The sequence below is a fragment of the Mirounga leonina genome, unplaced genomic scaffold (assembly GCF_011800145.1).
Source record: "Mirounga leonina isolate KUSES-001 unplaced genomic scaffold, KU_Mleo_1.0 Mir_151, whole genome shotgun sequence".
Taxonomy (NCBI): Eukaryota; Metazoa; Chordata; class Mammalia; order Carnivora; family Phocidae; genus Mirounga; species Mirounga leonina.
In genome coordinates, this window is record NW_023270377.1 from 31,473,204 (window position 1) to 31,491,149 (window position 17,946).

The window sequence follows — 17,946 nt, forward strand, 5'->3', positions numbered from 1 at the left end:
ACAAAAAGAAAATATAATGTACACTTTTTTATAATGCACATTTTAAAACTTCTTATTCCAGAAGAGTTCTAATCATCTAGGTATAAAAGAGTGTTGAATACTACATCAAGGGACGCCTGGGTGGCTCAGTCAGTTAAGCATCTGCCTTCGGCTCAGGTTACGATCCTAGGGTCCTGGGATTGTGTTCCACATCGGGAGCCTACTTCTCCCTCTGCCTGCCACTCTCCCAGCTTGTGCTCTCTGACAAATAAATAAATAATATTAAAAAAAAAATTACTACTACATCAAGTTACTCAAATAACAAGAGTGCTAAACTAGAAAAGCTCCAAAGATCTCAACAAAGAGAAGCAGACAGATCAAAACCTTTATCTTTTTAATGTTTTTTAAAATTCATTTTGCAATTACAAATTCGCTTTTCACTGAAGTATTTATTTAATTTTTTTTTAAGGTTTTTATTTATTTATTTGTCAGAGAGAGAAAGAGCACAAGCAGGAAGAGCGGCAGGCAGAGCAGGCAGAGGGAGAAGCAGACTCCTCGCTGAGCAGGGAGCCCGATGTGGGACTCGATCCCAGGTTCTGGGATCATGACCTGAGCTGAGGGCCGATGCTTAACTGACTGAGCCACCCAGATGTCCCTTCACCGAAGTATTTAAATGGCTCCAAAATACAGAAATGGTTATGAGAGCAATGACATACACATGCAACATTATGCAGCCATTGAAAATGTTCATGAAGAGCTTTTAACATCATGGGAAGATGTCTGTTATCATAGTAAGTTAAAAGACTAAAATCCAAAATTCTATACATAATATAATCACAGCTACATTTTAAAAACTATTTATAAGAAAAAAGTATTGGAACAAAGTAAAGCAAAGTAGTAAAGGTAAAAAGTTTGAACAGTAGAAAAAGGGTTTCTTTTCCATTTTATTCTTTTTCTATATATTATGAGAATGGCTTTTAAAATGGAAAAAGTGTAACATTAATTTTTTAAAGTTTTATAAAAAGATAATTCTGTAAGTTCACTTAGATTAATATTTTCATTATTGAGGGGCACCTGGGTGGCTCAGGCGTTAAGCGTCTGCCTTTGGCTCAGGTCATGATCCCAGGGTCCTGGGATCGAGCCCCACACCGGGCTCCCCGCTCCACGGGAAGCCTGCTCCTCCCTCTCCCACTCCCCCCTGCTTCTACTCTCTCTTTCGCTGTGTCTGTCTCTGTCAAATAAATAAATAAAATCTTTAAAAAAAAATTTTTTTTCATTATTGAGGTACGGTACCATCCTGGTAAACAAAAATCCTACCAAGAGAAAAAAATTTTTAAAGAAGTGAAAATATGACTACTGAATTTTAATAGAAACCATTAAAGTCTCCTTCCCTGTAAAAATCACAGATAATCACTCCACAAAAAGAATCAAAAACAACCTGATACTGAATTTGTATTTCCAAATCATACATGTGAGTTAAGTCACATAGTAAAGGCTGCTAGCATTATACAGATAGCTTGTGTTTAAAAAGTGTTCCTCATAGGCAAAACAGAGAAACAGTGTAGTCTCACTTGTGAAATATGATTGATTGAAGATTCCATCCTTCGTAGCTGGGATGCCTGAATATCCAGCATCTGTAGAACATTGTTGGCCAAGGTATTTATCAGATAGGCAACACTTGCTAAGGACTGGGTGGTGTAGGCTTTGGTTTCTTCTAGAGCTCGCTGCTTATCTGCTGACTGAGGGGGGAAAAAAAAATCATTAATTTAAAGATAACCCACTCTATCAATCTACTCTACAAAAATACTCATCAAAACCATTGTTTCTGAATCTACACACCCTATTTGAAAAGGTTCTGAATGTTAATTACTCATCATCAACCATTGTTTCTGAATCTACACACCCTATTTGAAAAGGTTCTGAATGTTAATTACCAATATCATGTAAACCCAACAACTACTGATTGAGTTGACTAATATTTTAATGTTGAATAGGTACCTCTTCGTATAGATGCAAATAAAATCCTATAGCCATTATTTAAAAAATTAGTTCCACTGGATATTTTGAGCAATGGCAGCAAATATATAGCTTCTCAAGATTACTGTTTGGAAAGGTAGCACTGATTTGAATGTATAAATTCTGGCATCCATTTTTCTACTTTCCTGAATTTGTCCTTTCCTTCCACTCTAAGTGTAAAATGTGTCTATAATGTAATATCTCATTAAAGGAATAATAATGATAAAACAATTATGATAATGATAAGTAAAAATGACAAAGTAAATAAAAATGGGTAACAGTCATGATAAATAACAAGAAATTAAAATAAAAATAATTAAAGGGGCACGTGAGTGGCTCAGTTGGTTGGGTGTCCTACTCCTGATTTTGGCTTGGATCATGGTCTCAGGGTCGTGGAGTCAAGCCCCGCATTGGGCTCCACGCTCAGTGCACAGTCTGCTTGAGATCCTCTCCCTCTTTCCTCACCCTCTCCCCCCACCAATAAATAAAATAAATCTTTTTAAAAAATAATAAAAGATACCTTTCTTCTCAAGCATTTTAAGTGTTACAACTCTGACACATAAATTGCTAAGTATCAAAACAGAGTACAGAGTAAAAAGTGGTTAATTCATTATTTCCAAGGTCCCAAGGCAAAACAATGGTAAAGATACATATTCTATGCTGCTAAATGCTAGACACCATCTTCTTGTCCTAGTTCTAGAGAAAGACTGTGGTTCAGTAGAAAGTACACAAGCCTCTGAACCAGAAACCTTTTATCTTCATGTAAGCTCTACTATTTACTACAACATACCAATTTGGACAAGAGTAACAGTTTCTCAATTTCCTCAGTTACAAAGCAGAGGAAATAAACCTCTATATTAACCATTCTAAGCAGTGTGAACACCAAATAAGATAATGAATGTAAAACCACTTTCTAAAACTACAAATCCTTCTATGTAACAACTGTCATTATCTCTCTGAGTGGTCATTAACTGTTCAAAGTCCACTATGTTCCACTCTCTTCTCCTATACAATATAGGAGTCAAAATTAACAACCTAGATATGTTTTTCCAGGGAGAGCAAAATTCTTTTTCTATTTTAATCCTTAGTAATTTCACTCTCTTCAACTTGAATTAACAACAGAGTTGAAACCAAATTTGGCTGAAGATAAAATACTTTTTAAAAAAACACTATAAAGAGGGGCACCTCAGTGGCTCAATCGTTAAGCGTCTGCCTTCAGCTCAGGTCATGATCCCAGGGTCCTGGGATCGAACCTCACATCGGGCTCCCTGCTCAGTGGGGAGCCTGCTTCTCCCTCTCACACTCCCCCTGTTTGTGTTCCCTCTCTCGCTGTCTGTCAAATAAATAAATAAAAATCTTAAAAAAAAAACAAACAACATAAAGACTTCTTTCTAGATTCTGATTGTGCATGTAAGGAGCTTAGAAGTCACCATTGCATCATAACCAGTAAAAAGCTCAGCACAATGAAAAAAAAATCAACAACTTTTCTTGAATTCATAGTAAAAGCAGCAAGTCATGAACACTTTTCAGACATTACTCTAAATCAGAGTATTTACTATACAGAATAATTCAAAATTAAAACACCTAATTTTATAATACACCTTCTTCAAAGGATCAAGAGGATATTTGGAAAGATGTAATTATTTTCAATGCATTTTTTTTTATATTGATAGTATTTGAGATTTTTTTGAAAAACAAATATTATCACTTCATGCTCTGCCTTTGTTCCTAGTCTATGTGTGAAATCATGTAGCTGATTGATGCTGTATCAAAGATATGAAAGTCCCTTTTATATTAAATAGACTCTGTGTATATCTACTTTTCTATGGAAGATTGAGGACCCTATAATGTAAAATGTATGAAGAAAACCTAAATAGAGATGCTGTTTGTGGTTGATATAACATTGATGTAAATCAACATAAAGCATGTATTCAGGGCATCATTCTTCTTCTGCAACATAAAGTATGTATTCAGGGCATCATTGAAATAAGACAAAGGAACACTCTGAATTTTATAAACATATTGCTGTACCAATCGCTCTTTAGGAAAAAAAGCTGGTAATCCATTAAAATCCTGATGTATCCTCCTAATGGCAATTATGTCATAAAGTCATGAATATATAGAAGTCATGAATATCAGCTGAGGAGATTGAAACAAAAAAAATCTTCACAGATATCAGAGTATAGCTAACTCTTTCCTAAAAGGGCACATATTTATTGTACATCCATATTTACTAAATAGTTGGCCTCAGTCTTGAAAACCAAAGAAAGCACAACTCTCAGATCATTATAGGAGAAGAAAAAGAATGCTTCTTGATTGCTTGTAATCTTTTTTTTGACCAGGGAGCACATTGTAGATTTTGAAGTGCTTTATTTGAACTATGTGTGAATCTAATATATTTTATTTAATACAACTATATGGTTTCTAATATATTAAAAGAAAAAAATTATTCCTGGAACCCTTTGAGAGGAGAGGACACAGATGACATGATCACCTATATAGAAATCCAAAAGAACTGACAAAAAAACTCTTGGAGCTAATAAGAGATTACAGCAAGGTGGCACGATACAAGGTTAATATACAAAAGTCAATTGCTTTCCAGGAGTGAGCAAGTGGAATTTGACATTTAAAACACAATACCATTTACATTAATAACCAAAAATATAAAACACTTAAGTATATATCTAATAAAACATGTGCAAGATTGGGGCGACTGGGTGGCTCAGTTGGTTAAGGGTTTGCCTTTGGCTCACGTCATGGTCCCAGGGTCCCGGGATCGAGCCCCACATTGGGATCGCTGCTCAGCAGGGAGTCTGCTGCTGCCTCTTCCTCTCCCTTCCCCCTCATGCTCTTGCACGCACTCTCTCTCTCTCAATAAAATCTTTAAAAAATTTTTTTTGTAAATATGTGCAAGATCTATATGCGGAACATGGCAAAACTCTGATGAACAAAATCAAACAACTAAATAAATGGAAAAACAGTGCATGTATGGATTGGAAGATTCAATACTGTCAAGCTGTCCATTCTTCCTAAACTGAAATATAGAGTCAATGCAATCCCAACCAAAATACCAGCAAATTATTTTGTGTATATCAACAAACTGATTCTAAAATGTACAAGGGGAGGCAAAAGACATAGAATAGGCAATACAATATTGAACAACAAAGTTGGAAGACTAACACTACTCAACTTCAAGATTTACTCTACAGCTGCAGTAATCAAGACAGTGTGGGTACTGGTGGAAGAATGGACAAAAAAGTTTCATGGAACAGAACAGAGAGTCTAGAAATAGACCCACATAAATACAGTCAACTGATCTTTAACAAAAGAACAAAGCAATACAATAGAGCAAAAATAGTCTTTTCAACAAATTGTGCTGGAAAAACTGGACATCTAAATGAAAAAAAAAGAATCTAGATACAGAATTTATACTCTTCACAAAAACTAACTCAAAATGGATTACAGACATAAAAGTAAACTGTAAAATTATGAAACTCCTAGAACACAGAGAAACTCCTAGAACATAACACCCATATCTGGGTGACCTTGGGTATGGCAATAATTTTTTAGATACAAAATCAAAGGCATGATCCATGAAAGAATTAATTGATAAGCTAAACTTCATTAAAATTAAAAACTTCTACTCTTCAGAAGACAATGTCAAGAGAAATAAGACAACAAGCCATAGACTGGAAGAAAATATCTACAAAAGACATCTGATAAAGGACTGTTACCCAAAATATACAAACAACTCTTAAAAATCAACAATAGGAAAAAATTCAATTAAAATATGGGCCAAAGATATTCATGAACACCTCATCATAGAAAATATACAGATGGCAAATAAGCACATGAAAAGATGCTCCACATCATATGCCATCAGGGAATGCAAAATGGTACAGCCACTTTGGATGACAGGTTGGCAGTTTCCTACAAAACTAAACATACTCTTACCAGATGATCCAGTAATCCAGCTCCTTGGTATTTACCCAAAGGAGATGGAAACTTATGGGTACACAAAAACCTATACACGAATGTTTACAGTAGCTCTATACATAACTGCTGAAAGTTGGAAACAATCCAAGTCTGTCCTTCAATAGGTAAATGAATAAAAACTGTGGTACATCATACAATGGCATAAAGAAATGAGTTATCAAGCCATGAAAAGACATGGAGGAAACTTACATGCATATTACTAAATGAAAAAAGATGAATCTGAAAAGGCTACATACTGTATGATTCCAACAATATGACATTCTAGAACAGGCAAGACTATGAAGACAGTAAAAGATCAGTGGTCGCCAGGGGCTGGTCAGGGGAGGGATGAATAGGTGGAACACAGGGAATTTTTAGAGCAGTGAAAATACTCTGTATGATACCATAATGGATACATGTCATTATACATTTATCAAAACCCACAGGGCACTTGGGTGGCTCAGTCGTTAAGCGTCTGCCTTCAGCTCAGGTCACGATCCCAGGGTCCTGGGATCGAGCCCCGCATTGGGCTCCCTGCTCTGCGGGAAGCCTGCTTCTCCCTCTCCCACTCCCCCTGCTTATGTTCTCTCTCTCTGTCAAATAAATAAAATCTTAAAAAAAAAAAAAAAACCACAAAATGTAAAACAAGAATGAACCCTAAAGTAAACTATGGACTTTGGGTGATAATGATGTGTCAACAGGTTCATCAATTGTAACAAATGTACCAATCAGGTGTGTGTGGGCGGGGGGGGGGGTTGAAATCTCTGTACCTTCCTCTCATTTTTGCTGTGGATCTAAAACTGCTCTAAAAAAATAAAGTCTTTAAAACAAACATACAAACATACATTCCAGGATTCTGTTATCAGCTACTTTCAAGACAGGCATATCTATGTCAAATTTCACAAATGTTGATGTATAAATCACAAAAGATGTATAAATTGAAACAGACTCTTAACTATAGAGAACTGATGCTTACCTCGGGGAGGCAGGTTGGGGAGATGGGTAAAATAGGTGAAGGGGATTAAGAGCACACTTATCACGATGAGCACTGAGCAATGTATAGATAGAATTGCTGAGTATATTGTATACCTGAAACTAATATAACACTGCATGTTAACTATACTAGAAATTAAAATTTAAAACTTATTTTTTAAGATTTTATTTGAGAGAGAGAGCAAGCACAGGAGCAGAGGGAAGGGCAGAGGGAGAGGGAGAGAGAGAAGTAGACTCCCTGCTGAGTGTGGAGCTGGACGCAGGGCTTAATCCCAGAACCCTGAGATTATGTCCTGAGCCGAAGTCAGACACTTAACCAACTGAGCCACCCAGGTGCCCCTAAAATTAAAAATCAACATTTTTTAAAGGTGTAAAAATTATACTGTCATTAAACTTATTTAAAATTGGAATTATGCTTATAAATTATACTATAAACTGAAATTTATTTTTAAGAATTTAACATGGATACCCTACAGTTAAAGGTAACAAAACTCCAACCCTTCTATTCTAATGTTTGCCAAAATTTTTCACACTATGCTAAGCAGATTATTCAAACAAGAGCCACAGATTGTAGGATTTTTAATATATCAGATTACACCTATTTAAGAACAACTATGAGTGATACTAAATCACTCTTTCCCAAATGGAAGTTCATGGATATTCTCCGGGAACCAGCAGATCTCTTTAATAATTTTTTGTATTATTTTTTTACTTTCATAATAATTTACAAAATTTTAAAATTCACACATTAACATTACATAATATAAATTACCAAATAACTAAGAAACAAAGCAAATTCAGCACTGCTTTGAGGTTCAATTGTGTTAGGCCCAAATCACCCTACTGTAATTATAAAGCAAATTAATGAGATAAAAGAGGCAAAGTTAATATATAAATAATGCACTCACACCAAATGATGACCAAATATACATTACACTGTGGTGTACAAACAAATGGAAGTATTTTTATAGGGTTTGCAATTGCTTAAAAAACTTGGAGACTTAATTCATTCCAAGGAACCACCACAGGGCAAGTCCACCGTACACTCTGTAATATTGCTCAAAAGAATCAGTAAACCTGCCACCATATTCAAATTTTAAGGACAACTGAGTTTTTGCAAAATATCACCCATGACATTGCTGTTTCTGACCTATTTTTATTCATTTAGTAGTTTTGTTTATAAATTTACTACATATTTATAATTTTTACGAGAGCTGTAATTATAATTTTATGTTTGAACATTAAATAACATTGGCATAAAAATTAAATGTACTTTTCAAAATAAGTTAACACAGGCAGTCAGATTTCTTTCTTTCCATTTAAAAGGGTTTGTCCTGGGCACCTGGGTGGCTCAGTTGGTTAAGCGACTGCCTTCAGCTCAGGTCATGATCCTGGAGTCCCGGGATCGAGTCCCGCATCGGGCTCCCTGCTCAAAGGGGAGTCTGCTTCTCCCTCTGACCCTCCCCCCTCTCATGTGCTCTCTCTCATTCTCTCTCTCTCAAATAAATAAATAAAATCTTTAAAAAAAATAAAATAAAAAAATAAAAAATAAATAAAAGGGTTTGTCCTTGGGGCACCTAGGTTACTCAGTCAGTTGAGCCTCCAACTCTTGGTTTCCACTGGGGTCATGATCTCAGGGTCATAGAATGGAGCCCTGCATCGCACTCCGATCTTGTTGCAGAGTCTGCTTGAGATTCTCTCTCCCTCTCCCTCTGCCCACTCCCTCACGCTCTCTCAAATAAATAAATCTTTTTTTAAAAAAAGGGGTGGGGTCTGTCCATAAATAAATAAATAAATAAATAAATAAATAAATGCGGTTGTCCTTTACACAAGCCTAAGAATTACTATGTCAGTTCTGGGGCACCTGGATGGCTCAGTCAGTTAAACGCCCAGCTCTTGATTTCAGCTCAGGTCATGATCTCAGGGTCCTGAGATGGAGCCCTCCATTGGGCTCCACGTATGGGCGTGGAGCCTGCTTAGGATTTTCTCTCCCTCTTCCTCTGCCCCTCCCCCAGCTCATGCTCTCTATCTCTAAAATGAGTGAATAAAATCTTAACAACAACAACAAAAAATTACTATGTCAATTCGTATGTAAATATGAAAAAAGAATGCAAATATAGTCCTGTAAACATTAAGGTAATAGCCCCAGAATACATGTAGACTAAGGGAGATAAATACTTTTTTCTTGGTACCACAGAATAAGATTACATTCAATGAACTAGAAATAATTCATTTATCTGTGATACTCATTCTTGTACAAAATTCACAGACAGCAACTATTTTCATTAATAGAAGAGGCAAAAAATCTTGGGGCACCTGGGTGGCTCAGTCAGTAGGATGTCCAACTTTTGGTTCCTGCTCAGCTCATGATCTCATGGGGTCCTAAGATTGAGCCCAGTGTAGGGTCTGCACTCAGCAGGGAGTCTGCTTGAAAATTCTCTCCTTCTGCCCCTTCTCCCAACTCAGGTTCTCTTGCTCTCACATGCTCTTTCTCTTTCTCCCTCTCTCTCTCAAATAAATAAATAATCTTTAAATAGAAGAGGCAAAAATCTGTTTCCCATAAGCTGTGTGAAACAAAAATAACAAAAAATGACATATAGAAGTAAATGCTGAGTATAATGCTACAGTGAAGGAGAGCAGTGTGGCCACTGTTGCAAAAAAAAAAAAAAAAAAAGTTCAATGTAACATATCTACCACATATATAACTGAGCTTAGACCGGATTTTAAAACATTGTATCTGCTCTCAAGGATCTATTATGGGAAAAGATTCATATAAATTACTAAAGTGAATTAAACAAGGGGAATAAAAGCAAAAGTACAGTGAAATAAGGATAATATAATAGATGGTATGAGGAAAATGGCACAGCTGATTCAGAAAAATAAAATCCCCACAGATTACCTATATTATATGTATATTTTTAATCAGGTAAACAAACCATCTTATGGGGCGCCTGGGTGGCTCAGTCGTTGAGCGTCTGCCTTTGGCTCGGGTCATGATCCCAGGGTCCTGGGATCAAGCCCTGCATCAGGCCCCCTGCTCAGCGGGAGGCATGCTTCTCCCTCTCCCACTCCCCCCTGCTTGTGTTCCCTCTCTCGCTGTCTCTCTCTGTCAAATAAATAAATAGAATCTTTTAAAAATAAATAAATAAACCATTTTATGACAAGTCTTAAGTAAGTGTGTAAAAAGAACTCTACTCCCTATTAATCTTCAAATAACAATGTCAGGAAACTTTTACATCATTATTACTTTGCATTAATAACCAAAATAGGCTCACAATGGGGACATGAGTTAATTTTTTCATATGATAAATACCCTATATATAAACAACTCTCTATATGAACAACCATCTATATTTTTTCTTCTTAATTTGTAAAAAGCTTATTCCATCTTGGCTTCTAAGTCATGAGATTATAATACTGGAACCAGAACTTATTCAGAAATCCGTAATTTTTACTTAGCCATTAATTCTACCCCTAACCTATTTCCAATGGGCATATTTGAGAGCGATGCCATCAGATTTCTCTATCAAATCCTCTACCACTCGATTTGAATGTTAAGAACATTCATTTTCAAATATATAGCTACCCCTCCAATCCTTCAATACAGCAATTCTGGAACCACTTCAGCACATGATCAACTAACAATATTCTGATACACCTGAGTCTGACACTATGAACCAATATTCTCTGCCTTCATCAGGCCATAACTTACCCTAAAAACGTATCTCTATTCCAAGGGTTTCACTATTTTGGTCTGGGCTTATATAAATTCCACTACATTTATAGCTCTAAATCTATCTTAGAAAAATAATCAAATATGAAAGAAGGCACAGACACAGTGAATGGCAAAAGGGAAAAAACACAAGACTGATTAACAATACATTTATATAGTACATTCATGTAGTAATGAAAATAGTTCTGCTATGAATTACTGAGATGGAAATACAGCTACAAAATAATTAAGTTCAAAAGAGCTGGTTACAAAGCAACTTTAACACAATCATCCTAATTCTGTAGGTGCCTGTGTATAAGTAAATATGCGCACAAGAAAAAAGAAAAAAATAAGCCCCATAATGTTAATATAAGTTTTCTCTGAATACTGGCAATACAATTTATTTAGGTCTTTTAATAAAGATTTTTAATATGGTCCAATTTTTTTTTTTTTTACTTCAGGCAAGTATTACTTGCCTCGTCAGAAAAAAATAAAGCATCAGCTTTTTTTTTTAACTGTAACACATGCATTAATACAAAAGAACAGAAAATTGAGTGTTCTGTCCTAGTCAACTCTAAGGAATATTTTTAAGGCATAAAAGTTCCAAAACAATTTTTTTAAATATTTCTGAAATGTATTTTACATTTGTATGCTTACTGAAAGTTATTTTGGGCTCAAAGGTTTTTTGTTATTTCTTTTTTCTTTTTTTAATTTTATTTTATTATGTTATGCTAATCACCATTTTCTTGTTATTTCTAAATTCAAAAGGAAGTTTTAAAGGGTTGAGGTTGCTGCACATCTACACTATGGATAAGTCAATCCAAGGACATTAAGGTTTCATAAGAACCTGGTATAATAAAAGCTGATATTCTAAGTTTGAAATTTTTGTGCTCACTTCAGCAGCATATCTACTAAGTTTGAGACTTTTTTTCCCCATAAAGTGTTCAATAAAGACTGGAATAAATGTAGACAGACACTATTTCAGTAAAACTGATTCAAAATTTCTACTTTATCTTTAACCTATTAATGACAAAAGAAGCTAAAATATCTTATTTCATGTAAAAGAAACTGTTAACAGCACTTTAGTAGAGGTTGTTTTGCAGTTCCTAAGCAGCAAAATCTGATAAGTAAATACTTGTGACTACAACTTTTGCTATAAATTTATTTAACTATTGACTATATTATGGTTATAGGTCATGCACTAAAGGCAATAGGACACTTCAACCCAGCTATTTAATATTCCTATTTAAATGAGATTAAGTTACAATAAAAGAAAAAAATCACTTAGATAAGAGAAAAATTATCATAGGTTTATAAAAAAACGTAACGTATGCTCTGGTAAATACAAATAGTCCCATGAAGACAGATCTTACACAGAATAGTAACCTCCCTCGCAGGTCCATATTGTGCAGTGATTAATCCTTCCAATCTTGCTATCTCTTTACTTCCCCTCATGATACCGATTACTTTCTATATGGAGATGTTCCCAAAAATTCTGTCTTCAAACTACTTCTCTTCTTGCTGTACCTTCACTCCTTAAAAAGAAACTTCATTCCTTCCTCAGCTGTCAATTCCAAGCATACAATTTTAAAATCTATTTACAGCTTACTTTACATCTCTCCCAAACGCTTATTTTTGTTTACATGGCATCTCATCTTTTATATTGTAAAATGCTAACTCATCACCTTCCCCAAAACCACTTCCTCCTGATTCTGTTCATAACATCATTACTCCATCATCTAAGATACTTTCCAACTCTCTGTATCCTACACCTTATCAGTTGCAAAGATACTTATATTCTAACTGTGCCTTACATTCTTTCAATTCCACTGCCTAAATTCTACTCCAGGCCCTCCTCATATCTTGCTAGTACTACTTATACTAGTTCCCAGGTCAGTTGTAGTATCTTACAATCTGAAGATTGTCCTGAAGATTCATCATCCTAAATCAGTTCTGAAGCCCCCACAGTGTTCTCCTACCTACTTCTATATAAACTCCTCTACTATCACTTAGAGCCTCCCTACTATGGCCTAGAATTCATCTCCCATTCAACCCTACTAGGACCTTAGATTACAGTTTAATGAGATTTATGGTTCTCAAAACACAGATCATGATTTCTTACCTTTGTGTCTTTGCTTATTTACTTCACCAGTAACCCATCAACTTCACCAACCCCTGCCTCTTCAAGGAAGCCATCCCTGATTGTGATACTCATCATTTTTAATTGAGAATCCCCACAGCATTTTATCAGATTTTCAGCACATATCTTATAATAGCATGCATATTTCCTTGATCCAAACTCCCACACCCCTAGTGGTAAGCCCTTGAGGGTAAGCACTATGCCTTACATATCTTCATATCACATTACAAACAGAAGTCACATATTATTTATTGAACTGTATCTATCTTAAGGTTCCAGAGAATCATGGTTACTTCTATCACCCAACTGAAGTGGAGGTGGAATAAGGGAAGTGATATAAGGGAGATTTCCTGGATTTCCAGAAAGTTTGGCACCATCCAGGCTATTCATGGTTATTATATATCCCTAAGAAGAAAATTTAAACTTATTTCTCAATTTGGTGTTCTGTGATTGGTACTTGGAAATAAAAAGAATAAGAACTTTATACCCTCTAGAAGCAGCTCAAAACTGTAATATCATTACCACTAGGTTCCTACCATTATTTACCTTTCCTTTCTACTTCTACTAAACAGAATCACAGATTTGGCAGATATTTAAGTGTATAGATAATGGGGAAGGGGCAGGAAGAGAATGACAATATTTAGGGAGCATGAGTGGGAACATGCAGGAGAGAATTCTCCTCTACAGATAACACCCTTGAGGTCTATTGTCCGTTTCTTTCTCTTCCCAAGCACTAAATCTCTTGCCTAGTCCAGTCCAGTATATTACACTACCTGGAAGATATATAATTATTTTTGTTCTGACTGTAACTATAACCAGATTAGGTAAAGAATAGGTACTTAGTTCTCAGTAAATGTTGGCCCATCTACAGTATTAAACAATTCCTTCTAGACCCTCCATGATTTAATTCCATCAGTTTGTTTCAATAAACTCTTATTCACTGAACACATATTACATGACACATATCCTACTATGCAATAGGATATCAAAATGAATCCATGTTCTCTGCACTCAAGAATTTTTCACTCCTGGGGCACCTGGGTGACTCAGTCAGTCACGCATCTGACTCTTGGTTTCGGCTCAGATCATGATCTCAGGGTCAGGGGATCGAGCCCCATGACAGGCTCCACACTCAGCATGGAATCTTGTTCCTCTCCCTCTGCTCTGCCCCCCCCCCCTGGCTTTCTCTCTCTCTCCCCCAAATAAATAAAATCTTAAAAAAAAAAAAGTTTTCAGCCCAATACAGAGAAAGGCAAACAGGAAATATCAATGCAAAATGTTCAAGCATATGAATATCCAAGTAGGACCACTAGCTTAGATGACCATCCAAGTAGAGCCTCAAGAACAGAGTTAGTACTGCCAAGCAGGGGTGAGAGAAGTTATTCCAAGCAAAGGAAACAGCCTAAACAAGGACAAAGAGGCATGAAAAAGATTCCTTAGGTCAGAAAACATGTAGTTCAGTATTATTAACCTATCATTACTTTACTACCAACCCTGCATTAAGGCTGAAATGTGCTAGAACTTCCTTCTTATCAAATGTGCTAGAACTTCCTTCTCATCATGTAAGAAATTAAAATATCACACATGTGTGGACACCTGGGTGGCTCAAACATCCAACTCTTGATTTCAGCTCAGGTCATGATCTCCAGGTCGTGGGATCCAGCCCTGCGTCAGGCTCTCACAAGGGCAGAGTCTACTACTCTCCCTCTCCCTCTGTCCCTTCCCCCTTCTCATGCTCTCTCTCTAAAAATAAATAAATAAAATCTTTAAAAAATATATCACACATGAAATTAATCTAGTTAGGTCATGGCAGGGTCACAGCATCTGACTCAATAATGGGGCTAAGGGGAATATTCTTAGAATACCTATTTACTGAGCTTTCAATTCTGCATTCCAACAAATCTCCTAACTAAATCAAATTTGAAAGAAAGACCCCATCACTAAATTTCACTGAAATTCCAATAATAACTTCTAAAATATATGACAATCATTACATGCAAATGGAAAGTTTTTGCCAAAGGATGGTGCAAAACATTAGAAATATACATTCATTATGCCTTCAGAATTATTCAACTATTAAGTTCTATGATGCCTATGAAAGAATATATTCATGCTTTGCTTTCAGATTTCTGGATGGAGAAGGAAGTCTAAAAAAAAAAAACTGTATGGCATTCAAATTAGAATGAGTCATACATGTCATAGTGAAAAACAGTAAAACATAATTAGATAAACACAGACGATTTACCAAAAAAAGAACACAAGACAGATATGAACATGGGAAAATATTCAGCTATACAAATGATGGGGGGAAGGAAGAATGACAAAAAGAAAACATCATTTTTACCAAGTAATTAACAAGAAAAAAAAGTTTTAAAAAACATACCCACAACTGTTTTAAATTTGCTTTGTGATTATCTTGTTTTGGCAGATGAAGAAAGAGAACTCATAAAAAGGATGCCAAATACTCTTAAGAAAGCTAAAGTAATACTGAACTTGTGAGTATATACTTATGGTAAAATGTGCTACATTCTAATGATGTTATATTTTCCTAAATTCTTAGGGTAGCACTAAAAAATAAGCCTCTAGTTAGAAACAACAAAAAAGGGGAACAACCTACATATGCAAAAATAAATTAAGCAAACCTGACTATTATGCAGTCTCTAAAAATGTTAATATGTTGTTACATTATATTATGTAATATTTATACTTGTTATTGCTTTGTTACTACTACTTCATTATACTTTCTTTAATCATGGAAAAACTCTATAAATGACTACAAAGAAAACATACAGTATGCATTTAATTATGTAAAAACATGCAAGAATGGGGAAAAGGGAAAATTTACATCAGTTGAAATGTTAGGGTAATGGAAGAGTAACTTTTTTCTTTTGAAATTCACAATTTAAAATGTCACATGTACACTAAGCAAACAGATTTTAAAAGGTGACAGATGACATTAAAAGCACAGGCAACAAAAGAAAAAGCAGATAAAATGGACTTCATCAAAATTAAAAACTTTTGTGCAAAGGACCCTATCAAGATACTGAAAACACAACCCACAGAATGGGAGAAAATATTGGCAAATCATATTTTGAAAAGGGATCAATAGCCAGAATATATAAAGAACTCCTACAATTCAACAACAAAAAACCCAATTAAAAAACGAGTAAAAACATTTGATAGAGATTTCTCCAAAGACATACAAATGGCCAAAAAGTGCATGAAAACATGCTCAACATCACATCATTAGAAAAATGCATATCAAACCCACCTGATACTACTCCATACACATTTAGAATGGCTATTACTTAAAAAATAATAATAATAACAGAGGGGCACCTGGGTGGCTCAGTCATTAAGCATCTGCCTTCGGCTCAGGTCATGATCCCAGGGTCCTGGGATCGAGCCCGGCATCGGGCTCCCTGCTCGGCGGGAAGCCTGCTTCTCCCTCTCCCACTCCCCCTGCCTGTGTTCCCTCTCTCGCTGTGTCTCTGTCAAATAAATAAATAAAATCTTTAAAAAAAAAAAACAAAACAGAAAATAACAAATGTTGGCAGGGAAGCAAAGAAATTGGAACCCCTGTGTACTGCTGGTAGAAATGTAAAATGGTGCAGAAACTGTGGAAAACAGTTTGGCAGTTTCTCAAAGAGTTAAACATAGAATTACTATATGATCCAACAATCCCACTTCTAGGTATATATACAAAAGATTTAAAGCAAGTATTGAAAAAGATACTTGTACACCAATGTCCATAGCAGATTACTTACAAGATAGAAACAACCTAAATGACCCTCCACAGATGAATGGATAAATAAAATCTGGTGGATACAAACAATGGGATATAATTAAACCTAAAAAGAAATGAAATTCTGGTACATGCTGGGCGCCTGGGTGGCTCAGATGGTTAAGCATCTGCCTTCGGCTCAGATCATGATCCCAGGGTCCTGGGATCAAGTCCCGCATCGGGTTCCCTGCTCTTTGGGAGCCTGCTTCTCTCTCTCGCTCTCTCTGTCTCTCATGAATAAATAAATAAAATCTCTAAAAAAAAAAAAAAAAAAAAAAAAAGAAATTCTGGTACATGCTACAACATGGATGAACCTTGAAAACATAACTTTAAATGAAATAAGCAAGACATGAAAGACCAATGTTATGATTCCACTTATATAAAGTATCTAGAATAGGCATATTCATCCAGATAAAATTAGAGCAGAGGTGCCAGGGGCTAAGGAGAGAGGAGAGTGGGGAACTACTGTCTAATGAGTACGGAGTTTCTATTTGGGATAATGAAAAAGTTCTGGAGATGGACAGTGGTAATGGTTGTACAATACTGTGAATGTACTTAATGACACTGACTTGCACACTTAAAAAATGGTTAAAATGGTTAATCATACAATATGTATATTTACCACAATAAAAACCGCTAAATAAAAAAAAGGGATAGAATGATAATCTCTTAGGGGCACAATATATGTGTATTTTTAAACACATATCCTTTACGTTATGATAATGGGATCAACTGAGAATGAACTTTGTGAATTCATGGTGTATCATTTGGTTTTATCAATTTTTTAAAACTTTAAAATTGGAACTTTCAGAGTCATTTTCAGACCTCTGGATCAATGCACCCCAAAGTATAATCTAGTATAGTCCTAGTCTAAAACCGAAATATTCATTTTTTTGAGACTATATTTTAGAATTTTTCTTCTATAAAATATAGCCATTACTTCTTCTAATTTTTTTCAGTTAGAATTAAAATATACCTATATCCCCAAAATACAGCCATTACTAAAGTCTTTCATTAGCTACAAGGAAAGGGTGTTTAGTAACAATGAACAATGAAACAGCATGAACACACTAACCATATCAACAAACTGTGACTGATTTCTTCTATTTCTGATAACAAAGTCAGCAAAAACTACTTTTACTTCCTAGTGAAGCTTCACCATTATGGTGTTAGCACTTAGCCACAATACACCAAGAAAATACTGAAGTAGACACAAATGGCTTACTACACAGGTACACATGTCATCTGTAAGAAAGAACTCAAATCAAAATTGACAAAGAAGCCTCTGCTATCTCAAAAGCTAAGAATTTCACAATTACATGTAAGATCTCACCTCCACGATTACTG

General features: G+C 35.4%; 1 protein-coding gene and 1 long non-coding RNA gene across 8 annotated transcripts in view; one reads left to right on the forward strand and one right to left on the reverse strand.

Moving 5' to 3' along the window:
* Positions 1-17,946, reverse strand: part of ABI2 (abl interactor 2) — a 167,769-nt gene that overhangs the window by 97,046 nt on the left and 52,777 nt on the right. For all 7 annotated transcript variants that reach the window (XM_035007326.1, XM_035007328.1, XM_035007327.1 and 4 more), the window contains exon 2: positions 1,551-1,718. In XM_035007326.1, coding sequence (XP_034863217.1) covers positions 1,551-1,718 — 168 coding nt within the window. The remainder of the gene's footprint in view (positions 1-1,550; positions 1,719-17,946) is intronic.
* Positions 1-17,946, forward strand: part of LOC118012124 — a 58,717-nt gene that overhangs the window by 33,765 nt on the left and 7,006 nt on the right. Inside the window, exon 3 of the long non-coding RNA XR_004679612.1 lies at positions 15,244-15,310. This is a non-coding gene — a long non-coding RNA (uncharacterized LOC118012124). The remainder of the gene's footprint in view (positions 1-15,243; positions 15,311-17,946) is intronic.